This window comes from Dendrobates tinctorius, unplaced genomic scaffold (assembly GCF_039654945.1).
Source record: "Dendrobates tinctorius isolate UK_male_01 unplaced genomic scaffold, ASM3965494v1 ptg000121l, whole genome shotgun sequence".
Lineage (NCBI taxonomy): Eukaryota > Metazoa > Chordata > Amphibia > Anura > Dendrobatidae > Dendrobates > Dendrobates tinctorius.
In genome coordinates, this window is record NW_027361789.1 from 42383 (window position 1) to 62109 (window position 19727).

The 19727-nt window shown below is 43.5% G+C and overlaps 1 protein-coding gene across 3 annotated transcripts in view; it reads left to right on the top strand.

Moving 5' to 3' along the window:
* The window catches only part of LOC141046815 (serine/threonine-protein phosphatase 2A regulatory subunit B'' subunit beta-like), a 53728-nt gene that overhangs the window by 13472 nt on the left and 20529 nt on the right, over positions 1–19727 (top strand). For all 3 annotated transcript variants that reach the window (XM_073541434.1, XM_073541436.1, XM_073541435.1), the window contains exon 2: positions 17318–17503. In XM_073541434.1, the coding sequence (XP_073397535.1) occupies positions 17318–17503 (186 nt within the window). The remainder of the gene's footprint in view (positions 1–17317; positions 17504–19727) is intronic.

The following is a 19727-nucleotide window of genomic DNA, read 5'->3' on the forward strand; positions in this document are numbered from 1 at the left end:
TATTTAACCTTTTTTTTTAAACATATTTCGCCGCAGAAAGAAATGACAGACAACCAGTGTAAACAATAATTTTAACTTTTATTTAAAATAATTTTTTTTGTAAACTGTTTTTAAAGTTAAAAAAACTTTTTTAATAAAGGTTTGAAACCAACTGGGCATTTTTATTACAAAACACATCATAAATCTGTGTAGTGTGGGGTGGAAATACTGCTGGAGGGGCTGCGGGACACTTCGACACTGGGAGTGTGGAGAGAGGATTGGGATCGTGGTGGGGAAGGAACAGTTAGAGGTGATGGTGTGGAAAAAGCTACAGAATGGGTGGACATGTGGGAGGCAGAAGAGGTGGTGGGCGGTGGAGTGGAGGGTTGGGCAGGGACTGTAGGAGCAGATGATGTTGATGGCAAGTTGTATGGGGAAGGAGTTTGGTACGGGGAAGGAGTTTGGTACGGGGCAGGTTGCTGGTACTGGGGAGGTTGCTGGTATGTAATAGGAGGGGGTGCAGATGTAATAGGAGGGGGAGGATAGAAAGTGGTTGGAGGGGGTGCAGGTGGAGGAACTACTGTGGTGGGAGGAGGAGGTTGGGAGGTAACTTGCTGGAGAGCACCGTGGCATGAATGCATTACATGCATCTGCTGGGTAGGAGATAGCGTTTCCATGCGCTCCACAACAGACCTGAAAAAGGTGTGGTTTGGCGAAGATCTTGCTTCTGAATGCATGGTTTGCAGAAGTGTCTTAACCTCCAGAATGCTGGAGTTGATCTGCTGAAAGCCTGCGGAGATTTGCTCTGACAAGACTTTTAGACAGTTCTGGAAAGATGCATTCAGATGCAAGAACTCTGGCGCATAAGTCTTTTCCTGACCCCTCTGCCGCTGCCGCCCAGTACCCGCAGGTGTACTAGAGGTGGCAGGGGCAGAAGGGTGGGGTAAAGGGAAATCGATCTCCTCACCAGCAGCTTCATGTAATGTAGGCGGCCACGATGCTCCTGTGCTGGTGGATGGGACAGATGGGTCGAATGTGTGGGAAGGCTGGGAAGGTGCATATGTACCGGGGCGGTCGAAGTGTCCCTCGGTGCCGGTCTCCTCAGGGATCGCCTCAGAAGGGTCCAATCGTGCAGGCTCCCGAGTTCTGCTCACCGTGCTGTGGAATAAAGAGAAAAAAAAACAATTAAAATAGTGACATGGTATGGCCCTGGCTGAAAAAAAAAAGTTACATCTAACATTTTTTTTCACATGTGGTGTGTAATATTTACCTTCTAGTGACCATTGTTTCCCGGAGGAACGACAGGGCTTGTGCGTACTTGTACTTGCTCCTGCGTCCTCCAGATCCACTCGGGGCCCGCATCTCTTTATTGAACTCCTTCTCGAAACGATCCCTCACAGACCGCCACCGCTTCACAATTCTGTTCCCTGAAACGAGAAAGGAGTGGTTATTATACAACATCAGTGTTTCCCAAACTCCAGTCCTCATGGTCCCCAGGGGTCATGTTTTCAGGATTTCCATAGTAAATAGAAATCCCGAACACATGATCCGTGGGGACCACGAGGACTGTTGTTCGGGAAACACTGGTTTACATCAAGCAACCGGTACTGTATATACTTACGCTCTTTAATCTGGGCCCGAGCATCGAGGTCCTCCCAGCGGTCCACAAGGAGCGAACAGATTTCCTCCCAGAGTCGCCGGGTAACAATCAGGTCAGCGTGGCGGCGGTCAGCCATATTCCAGAGCGGCTCCCTTTCTCTGACGAGATCGATGAGGTGGTCCACATCGATTCCTCCATCCTCACCGTCGGAGTCGGGAGCACGCTGTGAAGGCTGTTAAAGAAAAAGACAAAAATAACATAATTAGTCTCCACAAAAGAAATGAAATAAGTGCAAAAAAACAAAGCAAAAATATTTATACTTACACGCTGGTGACCTCCGCGTTGCTGTCGCCGACGACCCTGGGAGGCACTGCGAGGACCTCTTGGCCGAGCACCAGATTGGGAAGACTAGAGAAGAAAACAAAAAATGTTATGTCTTTGGATGTAGGCATTTGTTTGCTGTGTGTGGTCTGCAGAACATTGTTTTCTATGTGTTGTGTGTAGTGTGATGTTGTGTTTCTGCGTTTGATGCAAAAATCTTACCAATTGTGAGCCCACTCCAGGTGTCAGTCCACCCCTTCCTTCTTCTTCTGGGAGCTCCTCTTCATCTTGTGATTCCTGTTTTGAAATAAAAGGCAATGAATAGACATATATTACAGAGATGATGGATTTTGGAAATAAAAACTTACCGTCAAACGCTGACGATGCGAGGGAGGGCTCCCAGAAGAAGATGTGCTGTCTGCCTGCTGGCCAGACTCCATGGCTGTGGGTGGTGTTCCTGCTGCTGCCATTGCTGCTGCTGCATCTCTTGGGCGGCTGTTGAATAAAGAGAAACAAAGGGCCAATGAATATCTTGATATTCCATGGCCCTAGTTTGGAGGAATGGGGGATTTGATAATTACCGTCTCTCATCTGCTGCTGGACTCCCCTCCTCAGCATGTTCCATTTGCTGCTCCATTTGGTGTGGTGGTGGTGGTGCTGATGGTGCTGCTGCAGATGTCTCCTGCCTTCTCCTGCTCCTGGTTCTTGGCTTGGGTGGCATGTTGGGTGTGGCTGAGGGTCCCACTGTCTTGCTTTTATATATGTCTTGTGGGCAGAGCTACTGAGCATGCTCAGACCAAAAAAAACGGATCCGGCTATCGCCGGATCAGGCGTATTGCGGCGCTCATAGGCTTTCATTGTGTGAAAAAGCCGGACACGCCGGATCCGGCGTGTCCGGCTTTTTCGCCGGAGACAAAAAACGTTACAGTAGCCGTTTTTTCCAGACGCCGGATCGCGGCACATTGCCGGATCCGGCGAAAACCGGATGAAACGCATGGCCATCCGGCTCGATCCGGCTCTAATGCAAGTCAATGGGGGGGAAACCGGATCCGACATTGCATTTCGCCAGATCCGGTTTTTGTCAAATGCGCCGGATCGCGCCTGACGGCGAAAACCTGATGTGTGAAAGAGGCCTTATTAATTTAAGGAAGCTTAATACGTTTATAAAAAATTATAAGTTTAAGATGGAATCAATCAGATCCACCATAAAGCTTCTCTTTCCAAATTGTGTGATGGCGGGGATTGACTTAAAAGATGCTTACTATCATCTTCCTATCCATAATAGATACCAAAAATATCTAAAGGTCGCAGTGGTGTTCGATGGCAAGGTCCGTCATTTCCAGTACACAGCCATGCCTTTCGGCCTCTACAGCGCCAAGAATCTTCACCAAGGTGATGGCAGAGGTGATGGCCTATTTTCGTCAAAAAGATACTTTAATCGTACCTTACTTAGACGACTTCCTAATAATCGGGAACTCGGATACCCAATGTACCGAACGAGTGGCTGATGCAATCTCATCTTTGCAGGACCTAGGCTGGATCATCAATATACAGAAGTCCAGGCTCGTTCCGCAATCCCTCCAGATGTTTTTGGGGTTCCAATTGAACTCCATAACCCAGAAATGTCTACTTCCTCAGGTAAAGATTGCACTAACAAAAGAGAAAGTAGAGGCAGCCATAGATAGACCACGCATGTCTCTGAGAGGGGCAATGTCGCTATTGGGGTCGCTAGATTCCTGTGCCCCTGCAGTCCGGTGGGCCCATTATCATGTCCGCACACTTCAGCATCAGATTCTCCAGGAGGAGAGGCGACATGGTGGTCACCTCGAGAGCAAGCTAACTCTAACTCAGGAGGTCTTGACTTCTCTGGAATGGTGGTTAGATGATGACCATCTATCCTCAGGAGTCCCATGGGTCATAGTACCATCTGGTATCCTAACCACCGACGCTAGCCCCCAAGGCTGGGGAGCCCATATGGGGAATAGCTTTTGTCAAGGAAGATGGAATAGAGAGGAAAGAGAATACTCGTCTAATTTAAAAGAACTGACAGCAGTATACTATGCTCTACATCATTTCCTTCCACAGCTCCAACAGAAACATGTCAGGATCCTGTCGGACAACACCACCACAGTGGCCTACATAAACAGACAAGGAGGTACTCGATCAGAGACTCTGATGTCTTCTGCGGCAAGAATCTTAAGCTTAGCCGAAAGCAATTTGTTGTCCCTCTCAGCTCTTCATATCAGAGGAGAGGACAACCAAGAAGCAGATTTCTTAAGCCGACACACACTTCAGCAAGGGGAGTGGTGCCTCAATCGCCAAATCTTCCAGGACATAGTAGCTCTATGGGGGCATCCTCAAGTGGACCTCTTCGCCACAAGGGAGAACAGACAAACAAAGACCTTTGCTTCCCTGTCTCCAGCAGATCACCCAGACATACTGGATGCCCTCCAGGCCTCATGGAAATTCAAGCTGGCATACGCCTTCCCTCCATTGATTCTCCTACCACAAGTGATTCGGAAAATCAGAGAGGAAAAGGCGAGAGTAATCCTGATAGCACCATTCTGGCCCAAGAGACCGTGGTTCTCGTGGCTACGAATTATGTCAGTGACAGATCCTTGGGTTCTTCCCTCAAACCCCAACCTACTCTCCCAAGGCCCTTTCTTCCACCCTCAAGTGGACAACTTACACTTGACGGCGTGGAACTTGAAAGGCACCTATTAAGATCAAGTGGTTTTTCGGAATCATTAATTACTACGCTCCTACTGAGCAGGAAGCGGGCCACAACCCAAATTTATAAAAGAATATGGAAGAAATTCCTACAGTTTCATACAGCATCTCATACAGCAGAAGTCCCGATAGTTCCTATCTTAGAATTCCTACAAAAAGGGAAGGAATTGGGCTTGTCAGTAAACACACTGAAAGTACAGGTGTCTGCGTTGGGGCGCTGTATGGCCATAATATAGCAGGGAATAAGTGGATATCACGATTCATTACAGCATGTGAAAGAATAACTCCGGTTCACATACCTACAATCCCTACATGGGACTTAAACTTGGTGTTAGACGCCCTGACAGAAGAACCTTTTGAACCGATAGATACGATATCCCTTAAATATTTATCATTTAAGACGGCCCTCTTGGTAGCACTGACATCCGCTAGGAGAGTGGGTGATATCCAGGCCCTGTCCATAGATCCACCCTTTTTGCAGGTATACCGGGATAGATTAATATTAAAGCCAGACCCCTCATACCTGCCTAAGGTATCAACAAAGTACCATAGGTCTCAGGAGATACTCCTCCCAACCTTCTTTGAAGATCCCTCCACTCCGGAAGAGCAGAAATTCCACACTTTGGACGTCAGAAGAACTGTCCTAAAGTATATTGAAAGGTCCGAGAGCTGGAGGCAGTGTAGGGCTCTCTTCATTTCCTTTCAGGGCTGTAAAAAAGGGTATGGAGTCACAAAGAGCACCATTTCCCGATGGATCAGGGATGCCATTCGTTTAGCCTACTCTGCAAAAAAGGAAGAACCTCCGGACGACATCAGAGCACATTCCACCAGAGCAATGGCGGCCTCCTGGGCGGAGAGGGGAGACGTTCCAATTGAAACCATATGTAAAGCGGCAATTTGGTCATCCCCTTCTACCTTCTATAGATACTATAGACTTGACCTTTCGTCTACTTCTGACCTAAGCTTTGGCAGGACTGTCCTTAGCACGGTGGTCCCACCCAGGTGATGGTCTCTGGAATCTCTCCAGTGGGTGCTGTCATGGCGAAGGGTAAAAAGCCGGATTACTTACCGGTAATGCTCTTTTAATGAGTCCACGACAGCACCTGCTCACTTCCCTCCCTGCTAGAAATATCAATATTAAAAGTATATCTGCTAAAGTTGGATAAGTAAAGTTACAAGTACAAGACATTGCCTAATCCTTGACGGTCCTCCTGGTACTCTGAAATGCAAAACTGAGGAGGAAAGGCGGACCGCCCCTTTTATCTTTCCTGTAGGGTTTCCTGTTCCAAATGGGGCGGATCCGATACCTCCAGTGGGTACTGTCGTGGACTCATTAAAAGAGCATTACCGGTAAGTAATCCGGCTTATTCTGACCGCTTTTAGCTAGCGCAGATCCTCCCATCTGTACTAGCAGTGACGGACCCTCGAACGCTGCAGACTGCGTCCGAGGGTCCATCACAGAATGACGGCACATCGCTAACGCATGCCGCTTATGACATGCGTAAGGCTAATTTCACATTAGCGTTTACGGCCGCAGCGTCGGGCTGCGCACGGCCGCCGCTAAGCCCCGCCCCTTGCCGCGCCTCCGCCTACGGACGCATGACGCTGCATGCGTCCTGCATCCCCTATCTTTAGCACTGGGGACGCAGGTGTGCGTTTGGCGGCGCATGCGTCCTCTTGACGCTGCGCTGAGCGCACCAAATTGCAACCTGGATGCGTGCGCCGCCAAACGCATACCTGCGCACGGCCTGCGTCCCCAGTGCTAAAGATAGGGGACGCATGCAGCGTCATGCGTCTGTAGGCGGAGCTACCGGCGGAGGCACGGCAGGGGGCGGGGCTTAGCGGCGGCCGTGCGCAGCCCGACGCTGCGGCCGTAAATGCTAATGTGAAACTAGCCTTAGCGTTACGCTCAGTAATGGAAGTGTATAGCAGCGTTAACGGATGCGTTACATCGCGTTAATGCCGCGGAGTAACGCAGTCCGTTAAATGGACTGCCAAACGCTATGTGAACCTCGCCTCAGCATTTTTTCCACATAGCACACCAGCACTTTCTTGACCACATGGATTCATTATATATTCCTGTATCTGTATCATATTAAGCAGGTTTTTTCATGGATAACAGAGTACCTTCATTAATTAGTATGGTATCATTTTCTATGTGTTAACTTTGTGCCACTTATAGATATTGTTCCTTTTTAATTGGTCTTTTCAGTAGTTGCAGGTACGGTACTTTCATGTGCCACCAGCGCTACACTTGCCTAACTTTTTTATTGTTTCATTTGTTTGTCTCAAATATTATTTGTGGTTTTTTTTTTGTTTTGTTTTTGGGTTTTTTTACATTTTCAATTTTAGCCCTACCATTTGTTATGACCCTCTTGTTGTTTTTTCCTCTGTATACACTAGTTCATTATCCGAATGGTCAGCCATTCATTTTTTCCCAAGCAATTATATATCTGTATATAATTTTTTTTTTTTTACCTATACGATCGCTTGAATTCCGTGTGCTCGCTCTTATTTCACGGTATGTAAATGCTGGCCATAGTAGATGGTCCCATGGCGGCCATCCAATTGGGCACTTCTATAAAGGTCTTTCTTGCTACTGCTTTGTGTTCCCATACTTGTGATTCCTCTAGCAGAATCCTTTTATTGCTGCTTGTTCCATACTACTCAATGTGACTTGGTGCATCATCCAAAGTTTGACACGTCTTGTACATTTTAGCATTCCTCTACTACTATAAAGCATCTCCGTGCTTAACTCAATACAGATCACCAGGGCTGGCAGAATTGAGTATACTGGCCATGAATATATAGTGTCATGCCACCACCTAACTCATTGCGATATGTCAGCACCGTTTAAATACTGTATTGACAGGGATCATTAACCATCAGTGCATATGTCTGATGCATAGTAATGCGCATGAGACTTAAAAAAAAATTTAATGCTGTTTATGTGTAATCTTATCTGCACAAGTATCTGTAATGCATGTAAAGGTAATATTGCGACCTCTGTGGGTGCAAACACTTTTTCACCGTGTAACATCATTCTTTCTGTCAAACACCTGTCAGTCCAAAATACTCACTGCACCCCTTGTTCAAGAGCGTGCGCTGACGTGCAATTTTCCGTATTTGGACCTTTACGCATTGACTGGAGCTATGCAGTACAGCTTTGTACATTATATACTCGTACATTTGGCTGCCCCTGGAGCCATTAACAGCTGATGGTTAGAGGTGCAATAAGTCAGACCTCCCACAAATCTGATTTTGATGACCTAACCAAAGTATAGGTACTCAATTTACTGTGACTGAGCTTTTATTTTAATTTCGCCCCCCAAAAATATATATTTTTTTTTTTTTGTAAACCTACTGATGGGTTCCCTTTAAATAATGGATCAATAGTCTCCACCCTCCCCCCCCCCCCCCCCAAAAAAAAAAAAAAACAGCATGAATTGGCATGAGGTCTTTGAGAAATAACCACAAACACCTTTTTATCTTCTGTCCCTTGCTGTATTCACATTTTGCATTTTCATACATATGCAAATGAGGCACTTAAGTGCTCTGGTCCTGACTTAGCATTTAAGGGAATCTGTCACCACAATTGACTAAACTCTTAATATGGGCATACAGGTTGACTGCTGAAAAAGTCCTTCTGGACTGATCATCGCTTTTTCAAAATTAAAAATTCACCGGCAAAATCTGTATTTGGTGAAGACAGATTTTTACATTTACTGACATGGTTGATGGTTGCTACCGACTAGATTCTATGTAGATCGGAGGAGGGAGGAGCTCTCTCTCTAGCTTCACATCCCCTTTACATGCAGTTGTGTGAAACAGTGTTTGCCCACTTCCTGATTTGCTATTTTGCATGTTTGTCACACTTAAATGCTTCAGATCACCAAACAAATTTAAATATTAGACAAAGATAACACACGTAACCACAAAAAGCCGTTTTTAAATTAAGGTCTTTATTATTAAGGGAAAATGAAATCCGAACCTACAGGGCACTGTGTGAAAAAGTGATTGCCCCCTAAACCTAATAACTGGTTGGGCCACCCTTAGCAGCAACAACTGCAATCAAGCATTTTCTATAACTGGCAATGAGTCTTTTACATTTTTGGCCAATCAACTTTGCAGAATTGTTGTAATTCAACCATATTGGAGGGTTTCTGAGGATGACAAGGATAGCACAAGTAAACATACAAAATTCAGTTTTTAAATGAAGGTCGTTTATTAAGGGAAAAAATCCAAACCAATAGGGTACTTTGTGAAAAAGAAAAGAAATTGCCATCCCCATCTTAGTTTGTTTTAACTGTGGTTTATGACTTCTTTTGGAAGCAGAGTTCAAATTCCCTATCCACACCCAGGCCTGATTACTGTCACACCTGTTCTCAATCAAGAAATCGCTTAAACAGGACCTACCTGACAAAGTGAAGCAGACCATAGGATCCTAAAATCTAGACATCATGCAGCGATCAAAAGAAATTCTGGAATAAATGAGAAACAAAATAATTGAGATTTATCAGTCTGGAGAACATGTTAAAGCCATTTCTAAAGCTTTGGGACTCCAGCGAACCACAGTGAGAGCAATTATCCAGATAGGGTGAAAATATGGAACAGTGATGATCTTTCCCAGGGGAGGCCGGCCTACCAAAATTACCCCAAGAGCGCAGTGATGACTCCTCCAATAGGTCACAAAAGATCCCCACAACAACTGCCAAAGAACTGCAGGCCTCACTTGCCTCAGTTAAGATCCATGTTCATGACTCCACCATAAGGAGGAGACCGGGAAAAAATGGCCTGCATGGCAGAGTTTCAAGACGAAAACCACTGCTGAGCAATAAGAACATAAACGTTTGTCTCAGTTTTGCCAGAAAACATCTTAATACCCAAGAATTTTGAGAGAATACTCTGCACTGACGAGACAAAAGTTGAACTTTTTGGAAAGTGTAACACAGCATTTCAGAAAAGGAACATCATACCAACCGTAAAATATGGTGGTGGTATTGTGATGGTCTGGGGCTGTTTTTTTTCTGCTTCAGCATCTGGAAAACTTGCTGTAGTAAATGGGAACAATCAATTCTGCTGTCTACCAAAAAATCATGGAGAATGTGTGGCCGTCTGTTCATGACCTCAAGCTGAAGCACACTTATGTTAAGTCATTTTCCTGCTGCATAACTCACCAGCAAGTCCACCTCTGAATTGCTTAAGAAAAACAAAATGAAGACTTTGGAGTGTCCTAGTCAAAGTCCTGACCTTAATCTGAGATGCTGTGGCATGACCTTAAAAAAGGTGGTTCATGCTCAGAAACCCTTCAATATGGTTGAATTACAGCAATCCTACAAAGATTAATTGGCCAAAATTCCTCCAGAGCATTGTAATATACTCATTGCCAGTTATCGCAAACGCTTGATTGCAGTTGTTGCTGCTAATGGTGGCCCAACCAGTTATTTGGTGGGGGCAATCACTGTATCACAGTGCCCGGTAGGTTTTTTTTTCCCCCTTTTTAATAATAAAGACCTTCATTTTTTAAAAATTGCATTTTTTGTTTTACTTGTTCTCTTTGTCTAATATTTAAACTTGTTTTGGTGATCTGCAAAAGAATAGAAAGTCAGGAAGGGGGCAAACACTTTTTCACAACTGTAGATCACAGTTGTTACTTCTAAGATTCTATCTTATTAATGTAAAAATCTGTCTTCACTGAATTTCAAAAATTAATAATCCATCCGAGAGGCGACAGAAGAAGGCTATTCCTTTGTGAAACTTATGACATCTTGCTTGATCTTACTGCAGAGCGAATACAAGTTGTGGTGGACACAGGCTGTGTGGGATGGGGCAGTACAGCAGAGGTCACAGTGCTATGAGAGGAGTAGCGCTGTTTAGAAGGGTTTGTAATGTAACACGGCCAAACTCAGCTGTACTGAACCTCCTCCCACTCAAACCGCTGAGACCTTTTCTAAAAGGTGTTGGTTATCTGTGCCCAACTCACAGCACTTTCTAATCAAGCAGGTAGTTAGACCAGGAAATGAAGTTGTCTGACAATATGTCTCACAAACTGCTCTAAGCTATGGTGGGGCGAGTTCTTTCTCCTGATTACTGCTACATGCTTATGATTGGGCAACATCTTACAAGGGGAAAGTATTTTCGCCCTCAGTGATGACACCCACTTAACAAAAATTAACTCATTACAGACCAAATACTGTGATTGCTAATATCAAAAATTTCGTTTTTTTTTCTCATCTTATAGCCGTAACTTTTATTTTTGAAATGACAGTTAATTTTACCACATGGAATAATGGAAGATGGCAACAGATATTCCAGTGAAATTGTGAAGGGGCATAAAAAAGTTTCAGTATTTCGATTATGCCATTGTTTTTAGTGCTTTGTTAAAAAAAAAAAAGCACCAGATTCTTGCTTGGCAAGCAGTTTTTATTTATATAATTTTATTGGGATACATGATACGGTTTGATCACTTCTTGTTGCATCTTTTTTTTTCCTATTATTGCATTGACTTAAGAACCACAGTCCTGCCTGGTATGTATTTTGTATTTTTTTTTCTTTTTTTTTCCTCCCTCCTCCATATTTAGAAAATATGTACTTCAATCTGATTTTCTTGAGGTTTGTGGTCAGTAAATGAGATCATGGTGTAAGTTCATAGACTCCATGCCTTAGGAGGCCAAATGTTAGGGTGTGTACACACGCTGCGGATTCTACTGCGGATTGATCCGCAGGTAAACCGCAGGTCTTTTGACCTGCGGATTTATCTGCGGATTAGCCTGCAGTTTATCACCTCTGCAATGGAGGAGATGGTAAACCGCAGCGGAATCCGCAGAAAGAATTGACATGTCAATTCTTTCTGCGGATTAGAAACCGCAGCAAATCTGTGCGAAAAAATCCTCACCGTCTACACTGCGGTTTCCATTTCCCATAGGATATTATGGTACTGTACACCGCAGCAGAAAGTGTGCGGATCTGCAGGGCCAAAACCAGCAGAATCCACAGCGTGTGCACACACCCATAGAGAAGTTTTGTTTTGATTTTAGTCTTGCATTTTTTGCCTTAGTACTCCTGACTGTCGAATGTTAGACTCCATTGCACGTGAATGGAGTATTTTGTATCTGTTCGCATGCCTTAGAAACTAATGATTCTAATGAAATAATGAAATCCATAACCTGTTTTTCATTGCAACAGTCTGTAGTAGTAGAATGAAACAGCCTGCACTGTACACTATACACTGTAGCAGATACTCCTGTAGCTCTTGTCAGGATTGGTTACAATTGTTTCTACCTCTGCAGAGAGCATGACCAGATACAGTGGGTACGGAAAGTATTCAGATCCCTTTTAAATTTTTCACTCTTTGTATCATTGCAGCCATTTGGTAAATTCAAAAAAAGTTCTTTTTTTCTCATTAATGTGCCCTCTGCAGTCTGCACCCCATCTTGACTGACTTGCTTGAATAAAAGCAGAAATGTAGACATTTTTGCAAATTTATTAAAAAATAAAAACTGAAATATCACATGGTCATAAGTATTCAGACCCTCTGTTCAGACACTCATATTTAAGTCACATACATACTGTCCATTTACTTGTGATCCTCGAGATGGTTCTACTCCTTCATTGGAGTCCAGCTGTGTTTCATTAAAAAAACAAAACAAATGTAGACATTTTTGCAAATTTATTAAAGAAAAACTGAAATCACATGGTCGTAAGCATTCAGGCCCTTTGGTCAGTATTGATTAGACGCACCCTTTGAGCTAGTACAGCCACGAGTCTTCTTGGGAATGATGCAACAAGTTTTACACACCTAGATTTGGGGATCCTCTGCCATTCTTCCTTGCAGATCCTCTCCAGTTCTGTCAGGCTGGATGGTGAACGTTGGTGGGCAGCCATTTTCAGGTCTCTCTAGAGATGTTCAATTGGGTTTAGGTCAGGGTTCTGGCTGGGCCAGTCAAGAATGGTCACAGAGTTGTTCTGAAGCCACGCCTTTGTTATGTTAGCTCTGTGCTTAGGGTCATTATCTTGTCGGAAGGTGAACCTTTGTCCAAGTCTGAGGTCCAGAGCACTCTGGAAGAGGTTTTCATCCAGGATATCTCTGTACTTGGCCGCATTCATGTTTCCTTCAATTGGAGCCAGTCTTGTCCCTGCAGCTGAAAAACACCCCAATAGCATGATGTATCCACCACCATGTTTCACTGTTGGGATTATATTGGGCAGGTTATGAGTAGTGCCTGGTTTTCTCCACTCAGGTCGCTTAGAATTATCACCAAAAAGTTCTACCTCATCTCATCAGACCAGAGAATCTTATTTCTCATAGTCTGGGAGTCCTTCATGTATGTTTTTTAGCAAACTCTATGCGGGCTTTCATATGTCTTGCACTGAGGAGAGGCTTCCATTGGGTCTCTCTACCATAAAGGCCCGACTAGTGGAGGGCTGTAGTGATAGTTGACTTTGTGGAACTTTCTCCCATCTCCCTACTGCATCTGTGGAGCTCAGCCACAGTGATCTTGGTGTTCTTTACCTCTCTCACCAAGGCTATTCTCCCATGATTGCTCAGTTTGGCTGGACGGCCAGGTCTAGGAAGACTTCTGGTGGTCCCAAACGTCTCCATTTAAGGATTATGGAGGCTACTGTTATGCACCTTGAGTACTGCAGAAATTCTTTTGTAACCTTGGCCAGATCTGTGCCTTGCCACAATTCTGTCTCTGAGCTCCCTGGCTAGTTCCTTTTGACCTCATGATTCTCATTTGGTCTGACATGCACTGTGAGCTGTGAGGTCTTACATAGACAGGTGTGTGCCTTAACAAATCAAGTCCGATCAGTTTAATCAAACACAGCTGGACTCCAATGAAGGAGTAGAACCATCTCAAGGAGGATCACAAGGAAATGGACAGCAGGTGACTTAAATATGAGTGTCTGAGCAAAGGGTCTGAATACTTAAGACCATGTGATATTTCAGTTTTTCTTTTTTAATAAGTTTGTAAAAAATTCTACATTTCTGGGGGTTTTTTTCAGTCAAGATGGGGTGCAGAGTGTACATTAATGAGAAAAAAATGAACTTTTGTGAATTTACCAAATGGCTGCATTGAAGCAGACTGAAAAGGGGTCTGAATACTTTCTGTACCCACTGTACTGCCCCCGACACGTTAACCCCTGGCACACTGTGATCAAACACGATCGCAGTGTACCGGGGGTTTAGGGAAGCATTGGCAGGGAGGGGGCTCCCTCCGTACTTTCCTGAGACCCCCCACAGTAGCGCAATGTGCAGCGCTGCTGCGGGGGTCTCCTTCCCTGCAAGTCCCCGGATCCAAAATGGCGGCGGGGCCTGCAGGGAGCCGGCTTCCTCACTGCCTGCAAAGCGCAGGCATGAGGAAGCCTGCAGCACTGCCTGTGACAGATAGCTGATCTGTCACAGTGATCTGTGATGTTACAGATCAGCGATCTGTCACATCACAGTTATGTCCCCCCTGGGACATTGTTATAAAGTTAAAAAAAAAAGTGTAAAAATAATTTATAAAAAATCGCTAAATAAATAAAAAAAAATTCCCTAAAATTTTTTGGAAATAAAAAAAAAAAAGAAAAGTACACATTTGGTATCGCTGCATCCGTAACGACCTATAAAACTGTCCCACTAGTTAACCCCTTTATTGAACCCTTAAAAATAAAAAAGCAAAAAATAAAGCTTTATCATCATACCGCCGAACAAAAAGTGCAATAACGCGTGATCAAAAAGACGGATATAAATAACCATGGTACCGCTGAAAACGTCATCTTGTCCCGCAAAAAACGAGCCGCCATAGTCATGAGCGAAAAAATTAAAAAGTTATAGCTCGCAGAATAACGCGATGCAAAAATATTTTTTTTATATAAAATTGTTTTCATTGCATAAAAGCGCCAAAACATAAAAAAATGATAAATGAGGTATCGCTGTAACCGTACTGACCCCAAGAATAAAACCGCCTTATCAATTTTACCACACGTGGAACGGTATAAACGCACCCCCCAAAAGAAATTCTTAAAATGCTGGTTTTTGTTCATTCTGCGTCCAAAAAATCTAAATAAAAAGCAATCAAAAAATATCACGTGCCCGAAAATGGTACCAATAAAAACGTCAACTCGTCCCGCAAAAAATAAGACCTCACATGACTCGGTGGGTCAAAATACAGAAAAATTATAGCTCTCAAAATGTGATGATGCAAAAACTATTTTTACAATAAAAAGCGTCTTTTAGTGTATGACAGCTGCCAAACATAAAAACCCGCCATAAATAGTAAATCAAACCCCCCTTTATCACCCCCTTAGTTATGGAAAAAAAATAAAATGTAAAAAATGTATTTATTTCCATTTTCCCATTAGGGTTAGGGCTGAGATTAGGGTTAGGGGTGTGTTGGGGTTAGGGTTGGAGTTAGAATTGGGGGGTTTCCACTGTTTGGGCACATCAGGTGCTCTCCAAATGCAACATGGCGTCTGATCTCAATTCCAGCCAATTTTGCGTTGAAAAAGTCAAATGGTGCTCCTTCCCTTCCAAGCTCTGCCATGCGCCCAAACAGTGTTTTACCCCCACATATAGGGTATCGGCCTACTCAGGACAAATTGCAAAACAACTTTTGGTGTCCAATTTCTCCTGTTACCCTTAGGAAAATAAAAAATTGGGGGCAAAAATATCATTTTTGTGGAAAAAATGATTTTTTTATTTTCACACCCAGGCGTTAAAAACTTCTGTGAAGCACTTGGGGGTTCAAAGTGCTCACCACACATCTAGATAAGTTCCTTGGGGGGTCTAGTTTCCAAAATGGTGTCATTTGTGGGGGGTTTCCACTGTTTAGGCACATCAGGGGCTTTCCAAACGCGGCATGGCGTCCAATCCCAATTCCAGCCAAAAAAGTCAAATGGCGCTGCTTCCCTTCCGAGATCTGCCATGCGCCCAAATAGTGGTTTACCCCCATATATGGGGTATCAACGTACTCAGGACAAATTGCACAATAACTTTTGGGGTCCTGATACCCTTGAAAAAATAAAAATTGAGGGTGAAAAGAACATTTTTGTGGAAAAAAATGATTTTTTAATTGTACGGCTGTACGTTATAAACTTCTGTGAAGCCCTTGGGGTTTCAAAGTTCTCACCACACATCTAGATAAGTTCCTTGGGGGGGTCTAGTTTCCATCAGGGGCTCTCCAAACGCGACATGGTGTCCGATCTCAATTCCAGCCAATTTTGCATTGAAAAAGTCAAAGGGCGCTCCTTCCCTTCTGAGCTCTGCCATGCGCCGGAACAGTGGTCCCCCCCTCCCCCACATATCAGGTATCAGCATACTCAGGAGAAATTTCACAATATCTTTTGCAGTCCAATTTCTCCTGTCACCCTTGGTAAAATAAAAAAATTGGACCTGAAGTAATTTTTTTGTGAAAAAAAGTTAAATGTTCTTTTTTTTTTTTTAAACATTCAAAAAATTCCTGTGAAGCACCTGAAGGGTTAATAAACTTCTTGAATGTGATTTTGAGCACCTTGAGGGGTGCACTTTTTAGAATGGTGTCATTTTTGGGTATTTTCTATCATATAGACCCCTCAAAGTGACTTCAGATGTGATGTGGTCCGTAAAAATAAAATGGTGTTGCAAAAATGAGAAATCGCTGGTCAACTTTTAACCCTTATAACTTCCTAACAAAAAAAAATTTTGGTTCCAAAATTGTGCTGATGTAAAGTAAACATATGTGAAATGTTATTAAGTTTTTTGTGTGCCATATCTCTGTGATTTAAGGGCATAAAAATTCAAAGTTGGAAAATTGCAAAATTTTCGCCAAATTTCCGTTTTTTCACAAATAAACGCAAGTTATTTGAATGAAATTTTACCACTAACATGAAGTACAATGTCACAAGAAAACAATGTCAGAATCACCGGGATCCATGGAAGCGTTCCAGAGTTATTACCTCATAAAGGTGAAGATTGTGAGCCCTCGCGGGCAGGGTCCTCTCTCCTCCTGTACCAGTTATGACTTGTATTGTTTAAGATTATTGTACTTGTTTTTATGTATACCCCTCCTCACATGTAAAGCGCCATGGAATAAATGGCGCTATAACAATAAATAATATATAATATATATAATAATATAATAAAGGGACAGTGGTCAGAATTGTAAAAATTGGCCCGGTCATGAACATGCAAAGCACCCTTGGGGGTAAAGGGATTGTCTGGCACTTTTATTATTTTAATGCATAATTGTTAATGGCCTGCTTGTTGTGCCCAGTGTGGATTTTTACCAGCTCAGAGAAGTCACGGACCACTCGTGCTAAAGTTGCATCGGCAGACCATGGTTTTCTCTTCCGCCCTGGTCTGTTGACTGGGTGTTTCTGCCGGTGTCAAGCTGATTGACAGCCAGCTCTCCGCTGTTTAACTGTTGCAAGCTAGCTGTCAATCAGCATGATGTCTGCAGCGACTCCCCAACAACAGAGCAGAATGAAAGAGATTGCCCAGTGCAGAACAGGCAGGTAGTTAGCAAGTACCTGCCTGCATAGTTCTTAGTCCCTTACACAAGAATAATAAAAGTCATGGATAACCCTTTTAATAATATATATGTCCTCTTTTAGTTAACCTTTAATACAAAATTAGTGATATAAATTGTCTTTATTTCAAATAAAAAAAAAAAAAAAAAAAAGAAATTTCTTGCATCGATTATTTATTTTTATTTTCCCTTTTAGGTACAGCCAAAGAGGGAAGAACCAAGGACGCCTACCCTAAGCCAGCACATTCCAAAATTTTATTTTCCCAAAGGCTCCCCAAAAGCCAATTTTAATGTGGATAGTATAATTTCGAAGATTGAGAAGACTTTTTCTACTCTTCCTAATGAGCGGGCAAGTCTTGAAGACATGAGCAAAGTAGCTAAGGTAGTTACTCCCTGACTTTATATTGCTACATTTCAGACAGGACTCCTTAGGTCTCGGTCTTTGACATATGTGGGGGTCCCAACATTCAGACCCCACCAATCGGCAAATTTTAACCTATCCTATGAATAAGGGAAAGTTTATTTTTGGGAAAAACCTTTTAAATGTTTACTGCACATGAGATGTATTTAAGAAATCCAGAGTCTTGTAACTTCATTATTTTGCATAAAGGCTTTAGTGAGAACCAGCGGGCCTACCAGTGACAGGGCACTCCGGTAAGAAATAATTAGGCCTTAGCCTGGCCGGGATCCATAATTGATTACACCATAAGGTTTTATTTGGATATGTATAGTATCTGGCCTCTGACATCAGTGCACGGTTTACTCTGGATTTGTTGTCTTGATTGAGCAGCAGCATGGTGTCACTGCTGCTAGTGAGAGGATCTTCTATCTACATGCACATTGTTTAGTATTTTTGCTGTGCCCAGAATTCCCTACTGGGACATACTCCCAGGACAGCGTAGAAGACAAGCGCTGCTCATGTGATTTAATTGGAGAACTGTGGAGCTCTCTGGCCTGTCTTCTATCATTACCTTGTATTACAGCTTGTCACTTCCACCAGACTATATATGGCCATCTGCTAATGTTTGTTTCAGCCTCAAGGTTTACACTGTAGGACTGTCTGGCCCCACATGCTCTGAGCTGACTCTTCACCTAGTAAGTCCTCTGTTGCTGCATACAAGTCCCGCTCCCTCCTCTTCTGTACTGACAAAATGTTCTTATTAAAGTCCAATTAAAAAGCCAAGAGAAGTAGGGAAATCTAACTGAGTAAAATGTGGCACATTCTTTTTCTGCCTATGGGCCTGATATTCCCAATCTCCAAAGGTCACGTGTAGAGTTCTGATGCTAGCTATGAAGCTATGCTGATGGTAAAAATTTGTAGTGGGAGTTTTAATGGATAATGCATAGATATGTTTAGCTGTGTTCGTGCTTTAAATGTATGAAACTGTCTAAATATGCTTTTGTTTCCAAAGCTGTCCTACATTCCCAATAAGAGCCTCGGTCCTTTCTGCTCCACTTTCAGTTTGTACTTAGCGCAATGTAGTGTTTCCTTTGTCAGCTGATTGTCAATGCTTCAAGAAGGGGGCTGGATGACTGGCTTGTTTCAGTAAGTAAGCCAGCCCCCTTCTCTGACCCACTGTGTGTGTGTAATATATTGGGGCGGTCTTTTTTTCTCATTCTCGGGTCTCTGGGAGTTTGAGGGTTCTGCGCAGGATCTTATTTGTACCCTGCATTGCACTTTTCTGGACAGAGAGCTCAGATGTTGCGCCTGGGATAAGTTGTTGCCATTCTTCCAACTTAGGGGTCACTGCTCCAAGTGCTTCTATCACCACTAGAATCACTGTTGCCGTCACCTTCCACATCTTCTCCATTTCTCCTTTGAGGCCCTGGTATTTCTCCAGCTTTTCATATTCCTTCTTTCTGATGTTGCTGTCACTTGGCACTGCCAAATCTATTATCATTGCTGTCTTCTGATCCTTGTCTACTACCACAATGTCTGGTTGGTTAGCCAACACCTGCTTATCTGTCTGGATCTTGAAATCCCACAGGATTTTAGCCCTTTCATTCTCCACCACTTTCTCTGGGGTCTCACACCTGGACTTAGGGGGACTTAGCCCATATGCTGTGCAGATATTCCTGTCCACAATTCCTGCTACTTGGTTGTGGCGTTCAGTATACGCTGTTCCTGCTTGCATTTTGCATCCTGACACTATGTGTTGGACAGTTTCTGAGGTTTCTTTGCATAGTCTGCACCTTGGATCTTGTCTTGTATGGTAAATTCCTGCTTCTATGAATCTGGTATTTAGTGCTTGCTCTTGTGCCGTTATGATTAGAGCCTCTGTGCTGTCTCGGAGTTCAGCTTTCTCCAGCCACTGCTAGGATTTCTCCATGTCAAACACCTCCATTATCTGTCAATGGTACATCCCATGCAGCGGCTTGTCTTGCCATGGCGCTTCATGTTCCTGTTCTTCTTTCCTGATCTGTTGTTGTTGCTGTCTTAGGCTTTCTCCTAGCATCTCATCTTTTGGTGTCATTTTTATGATGTATGCCTGGATACTTCTTGTTTCATCTGTGATGGTAGCTTGGATCCTTATCAAGGCTCGACCACCCTCCTTTCTGTAGGTAAACAATCTTTGGAAGCTAGACTAAAGCCCCCGTTACACACT